The sequence below is a fragment of the Monodelphis domestica genome, chromosome 2 (assembly GCF_027887165.1).
Source record: "Monodelphis domestica isolate mMonDom1 chromosome 2, mMonDom1.pri, whole genome shotgun sequence".
Taxonomy (NCBI): Eukaryota; Metazoa; Chordata; class Mammalia; order Didelphimorphia; family Didelphidae; genus Monodelphis; species Monodelphis domestica.
Window position 1 is genome coordinate 54,786,120 of NC_077228.1, and position 5,864 is coordinate 54,791,983.

Genomic DNA, 5,864 nt, shown 5'->3' on the forward strand with positions numbered 1-5,864 from the left:
ACATCACCCATTCCTCTGCTCAGCAGCCCAATAGGAGTGCTTCTTCTCTCCCCTATCTGGGGGTAAGGAGGCAGTTTACATATGACATGAGGTTTCAGTTTGGGCACTTGGTCTTTAAAAGGTTTGCCATCACTGCCCTAGCCTATTGATCCATACTCTGATTCTTTTAAGAAGATTGGGGAACAGGAAATAAATAGTTCAGTTGGTCTGGAGCATGAAAGGTGTGAAGGAAAATTGTGAAAAAATACAGAAACATTGGTCTGTTCTTTGTGTCCCCACTGTTTAGAACAGTGCTTTTTAAAATATCTCAATACATGCTAAGTTTAACTCTGCCTTGGGCTCCAGGGGATGGCTTAGTAAACTGGTTCCCTTTGTTCCTTTCATAATACTCTGCATCTAAGTAAGCATTCAGGACAGTATCCTTTACAAATTAATGAATTGAACTACTAACTAAACTGCTTCTAATCTAATGATTATGACCAGCTCTATTATTGGTAATCCAGGGTTTCTCCAATCTGGGACTAAAGTTCTTTAAGCTTCTTGATTTTGACTTTCTCCTTAAAACATCTTCTATAGCTACCATGGAAAAGCCCATTCTGTCCTTACATCCACCTTGGACCACAATCTTTAAGGGGGAGCGAGTAATCCTGAGATGTGATGGGTATCAACCCTTGCTCTTGGAGCCTCGGCCAATCAATACATTGTGGTATCTGGGGCACCAACTACTGCCTTCACACAAGAAGACCATTGAGGTGCAGACACCAGGGATATATCGATGCCAGACCCGAGGGGCTCCTGTCAGTGACCCAATTCACCTCTCTATGTCAAATGGTAAGTAGTTTTAGCCTAATGGGAGGGCATAGCACATATCCTGGGAAAATATAATGAGAAATACATATTCTGAGAACTGGTGCCAGCTTTCCTACAGGAAAAGATATAGTCCTTGTGCTAGTCTTCTTTAGATTGGAAAGCTGATCATCTTGGCAAATATAAGAAATAGCTCAAATAATGGCTTGGGATAGGGGTGGGAGGTTAAGGGCCCATACTATATATAAACTGGAACTCTACTGGAACTCTGGTTAGCTGTGCTCCAATCTTACCTCCCACCTATGCCCAACCCAACCTCTTCTACTTCCCTAAAATTATCATTCAGCCTCAGGATCACTAGGATCACTGAAGAATACTAGAACTGAAACAAGTTTTAAGAGTTCCAATGGATCTCAGAATGCATTCATTCCAACTCACAAGAATTCCTGCTACAAAAAGTGGTCATTTAGCCTTTAAAGACCACTCTTTAAACTGCACTAATCGTCAGAAATCATTCCTTATATCAAGTCTAAATCTATCTTTCTGAAACTCCATCCATTGCTTCTATTCCTTTCTTCCTTTTAGGACCAAGAAGAACAAATTTAATTCTTCTTCTATATGACAGCCCCTCAAAATGTTGAATATATCTATTATGTCTCCCTTAAAAGTTTTCTTCTCTAACCTCCACATATCCACTGCTTATAACCTTGAGTCCATCCACCATCCTAGTCATCCTCTGACCTCTCTAGTTCAATCCTAAAATGTGGTACCAAGAATTAAACACATACTCCAGGTTCAAACGGTTCAGGGCAAAATATAGCTGAATGATCACCTCCCTAAACCTGGATGCCATGTCTCTCATTGTAGCCTATGATCAAAAACACTTTTTTCCCCTGTCAAATAACACTACTCATTTCATATTGAGGTGTCCTTCATTGTTGATGTAGAATCATTAATGATTTCTTTTTAGGTTCATCCATTCAACTAGTTCTAAATCCACCTGAGACAAAATGTTACATCTTGTCCATAAGAATATATGAGTAACTGTCAAATGTTTTCCTATAATCCAATAGATCATATCTGGTATTCCCCAAATCTACCAGTTTAATAATCTGCCCAAAAAGAGGAAATTAAGTTGTCCTGACATTTCCTGTTCTCTATAAAGCAATGCAGGTTCTTTACTACTCCTCCTTTTTCTAGAAGTTCACTAATCATCCCTTTAATAGTACATTCTCGTATTCCTCCAGGAATTAAAGTGAAGCTCATTGGTTTATAGTTTGCAAAATCTACTTCTCTCTCTCTCTCTCTCTCTCTCTCTCTCTCTCTCTCTCTCTCTCTCTCTCTCTCTCTCTCTCTGTCTTTTTAAAATTGAAGGCGATATTTGTTTTCCTTCAGTCTTGGGGTATCTCTCCTATTCTCAATGCTATCTTTCAAAGATTCCTATAGTTCCTCAATCATATTTTCCAGTTCTCTTAGTACCTTTGGATATGGTTTTTCTAAGTCTGGTGACTTGAATTCACCAAAGGCAACTATCACCCTCTGTTTTCATTTTCTGCACATTTTAAAAATATTTAAATGGGATGATGAGTTACTTCTATATTTAACAATTCAACAAGCATTTATTTAGCGCTTCTTAGGGGTTCAGGATAGAAACTGGAATTATGATTTCATTGATATAAGGAACTTCCCAATGAGGATATTCTCTCTACCAACGCAGGCCAGTGTCTTATCAGCAACAAATAATACATAATAATACATTTTAAGTACATTAGCATTAAAGTTAAAGAGATGAAGTCATTATTGATCATAGCACAGGATACCTTCATGAGTCTCAGAGAAGATAGATAGTCTGGAACTTCCTTATCCCTATTGTCTGGGGAAAGACTAGCCTCAGGATGAAAAATTCAAGAGAATTAAGAAATAACAAATGAGAGAAAGAAGAAATGAGGAAGAAGTGAAAGAGGGCTTTAGAGTGATCCTGAGCTTTACTAATATCATGGACCCTTATCTATGTTGTAGATTGGCTGATCCTACAGGTTCCCTATGCCATGGTGTTCGAAGGTGAACCACTAGTGATACGCTGCCGGGGATGGTATGATAAAGTTATCTACAAGCTTCACTACTACAAGGATGGTCATGTCATGCGCTACTTTCACTCTAGTGCCAACTACACAATACCCCAAGCACGGGCCAGTGATAGTGGACAGTACCAATGCTCAGGAACCCTGCGTATTCCAGTGGAGAGCACCCCAATGTTCTCTGCCAAGGTGGTAGTTACCATCCAAGGTATGGAAACAAGACCCAGAGGTTTCATTGCTTGGGGAGGATGGGGCTGAGAAAATAGGAGAGCATATACAGGGGTGGTTAGAGAAATAGACGATGTCTGGCTCAAAAATAAGAAGAGGTTTATTCCAGTTCTAATTCACCTAATTTTTCTTCTACATGAAGAACAGAATGGCTCCACCAGGCCTTCCCTTCTCTTCTTTGACCTCCTCCACACCTATATATATCCCGTCCCTCTATGAATGAAACAGAAGCTGTCACCAGCCTGTATGGTATGCCAATTGCTCCCAAGAACTACCCAGTAGAACGAATTCCCTAGTGACATATTGAGAGACACCCCACACAGAGAACAAATCATGTCTTATGAGGGGCAGTGACTGTTATTCCCCAGTCTAAGCCCCCCACCCAAAGGCTGGAGCAATGACCAGGAGCATGGGAAACCATTCCAAGACTTCGTAATTCTTAATAATACTTTTAGCCTTCTTATAACGGTCTCATTTATGCCTTTGCGAATTATTAGAATTCGGTTGTAAACTGCCTAATCCCTCATCCTTCATTCCTTTCTGAGCCCCGATTCTGTGACTGGTCACCCCCCCCCCCTCCCGAACGTCGAGGTTGGTTTAGTTGTGGTCCTCCGGTCACTTCATCCTAGTTCCCACCCGCTCCACTCCCTGCCATTCTCCAGAGATTCCCTTGTGTAAGTCTCCTTCCACCCCAGCCTCCCCTTCCCTCCTCCCTAGAACTGTTTGCGTCCCCGGTGCTGAAAGTGGTGCCCAAGCCTGACTCTCGCAGTGGGGGCGGGGTGACCCTTCACTGTGAAACACGCCTGCACCCCCAGAAGCGGGACACGCCGCTGCAGTTCTCTTTCTACAAGTACAGCCGCCCGGTGCGCCGCTTTGACTGGGGATCTGAGTACACCGTCCCGGAGACGGAGACTGAGGACCTGGAGTCCTACTGGTGCGAATCTGCCACCGTGACCCGCAGCGTGCGCAAACGCAGCCCTTGGCTGCAACTCGCCGGGAGGGGTGAGTGACTCCTACTCCACTGTAGCATCCCACTAGGCGCCCCGACCCCACTTTGCACGCACACTCTCTCATCCTCTGGGCCCATCCCACCCCCAAACCACCCAAGATCATTCAGCAACGGTTCCACTTTTCCCAGTTTTCAGGATCTCCCAGTCTTGGCCCCACTTCTTGGGCCTCGGCAGCCTCTCCAGGGCAACTTTACAATAATGCACGCGGCTTCCCCCACAGAACAGTAGGAGCGGCCCAAGGGGTGGGCCCTGGCCTGTTCATGTTGTCTTTTGACAGGTTCGTTCTCCAGCACGTCGTCCATCACAACCCGAGCTCCTCAGCCAGCTGCCATGTCCAGGAACCCCGTTTCAAAGCCCCTCTCTTTCAGAAAGCCTCCGGAACCCAGACTGGTGCCCTCGGGCACCTCTACCCCCAACTCCACCTTGACCAGGGCTCTTGCCTCAGTGCCAAGCATTCCCACTGCTGGGCCCACTGCCTGTAGTCCTCTAACTTCCTTGGAGCAATCTGCTTCCCCTTCGAAGCCCAACATGGACCTGCTGCTTCAGGAAATGCAGCAGCTCAAAAGCCTTCTGAGACAAGTGATGCTAGAGTTAAAGGAGCCACATAAAGTTTTGGGGCTCAAGGGGATACCAAAGACACCAGCCTTAGATGTAGGGGTGAGCCTAGTCACTCCACAGATCACAGGAAGGGACTAAGGCAGGGGACAGTCTCCTCTCCACTATTCAAGCTGGCTAACTTTAGGTGGGGTTTGGGGTTGAGGTTTCATAGCTATTAGAATAGAACTTGAAACTTTTCAATGAATTCGAGGGCCTGGCCAATTAAATTCCAGTTTCCTCCCATTGCATCTATTTTCAAACTCATCTTCTATAAGGAAGCTATCTGTCTTACCATTTGGTCCCTAGGTTTTAAATAGTCACCAAGTAGGGGTCAGCTAGGTGGCTCAGCCGATTGAGAGTCAGGCCCACAGACAGGTTCTGGGTTCAAATTTGAATTTAGACACTTCCTAATTGTGTGACCCTGTGCAAGTCACTTAACCCTCATTGCCTAGGCCTTACTGCTCTTCTGCCATGGAAACAATACACAGTATTGATTCTAAGGTGGAAGTAAGGGTTAAAAAACAATAACAATCACTAAGTAGTCTTGGTTGTCACCTATTCTTTAGGTTACTATTTACCTACACAAGTAGTAAGAACTTTGCTACCACAAGTTTTCTGCTTCCAACCCTCCTTCTTTCCATTCACCATCCTTTCCCTATTATTCTCCTTCAAGCCTCCCCCCCCCAAATTAACAATGTATAAATTGCTTCATCTAAATTCATAGTTTGGAGTGAAATTCCAGCTTGTTTAAATTCTTGGCTTTCTACCATGTTTTGTTTCAATCACACTTCAGTGGAGGTAAATTTTAGCACTAGTGGACACTTTAGAACCCTCTGTTGCTAGCAACAAGTTATAATTACATAGTGAATTCACCCTTGTTATTATTAAAAAGATTTTTCAGTTCTGCTGTTGAGTCTTGAAATCTCTGGAAAGAATTTGTTCTGTTCAGTTTTGGAGAATGGAGAGGGTCTTGTGGCATCGGGAAAGGGGTATGTTAACTTTTCTTATACTTGGCCAGAAATAGTGGACCCTGAGTTTCAGGCATATGACCAGACAACTTTCTCCAGCAGCAGGAGGGCAAGGTTTTGCTTGAAACCCCAGGATTCGGATCAGAGAACACTCCCAGGTTCAGAGAAAGCATCTG

The 5,864-nt window shown here is 43.9% G+C and overlaps 1 protein-coding gene across 1 annotated transcript; it reads left to right on the forward strand.

Annotated features, from left to right (window-relative positions):
* Positions 1 to 581: 581 nt before the first annotated feature.
* FCRLB (Fc receptor like B) lies at positions 582 to 5,646 on the forward strand. The gene is made up of 4 exons (XM_001369362.4): positions 582 to 831; positions 2,827 to 3,093; positions 3,831 to 4,115; positions 4,401 to 5,646. The coding sequence occupies exons 1-4, from the start codon at positions 582 to 584 to the stop codon at positions 4,817 to 4,819; spliced, it is 1,221 nt and encodes a 406-aa protein (XP_001369399.2). The 3' UTR covers positions 4,820 to 5,646.
* Positions 5,647 to 5,864: the final 218 nt, after the last annotated feature.

Coding starts and splice junctions, on each gene's coding strand:
- FCRLB (XM_001369362.4), top strand. CDS start 582: ATGGAAAAGCCCATTCTGTCCTTACATCCACCTTGGACCACAATCTTT. Junction 832..2,826: donor TCACCTCTCTATGTCAAATG/GTAAGTAGTTTT, acceptor TCTATGTTGTAG/ATTGGCTGATCCTACAGGTT. Junction 4,116..4,400: donor GCTGCAACTCGCCGGGAGGG/GTGAGTGACTCC, acceptor GTCTTTTGACAG/GTTCGTTCTCCAGCACGTCG.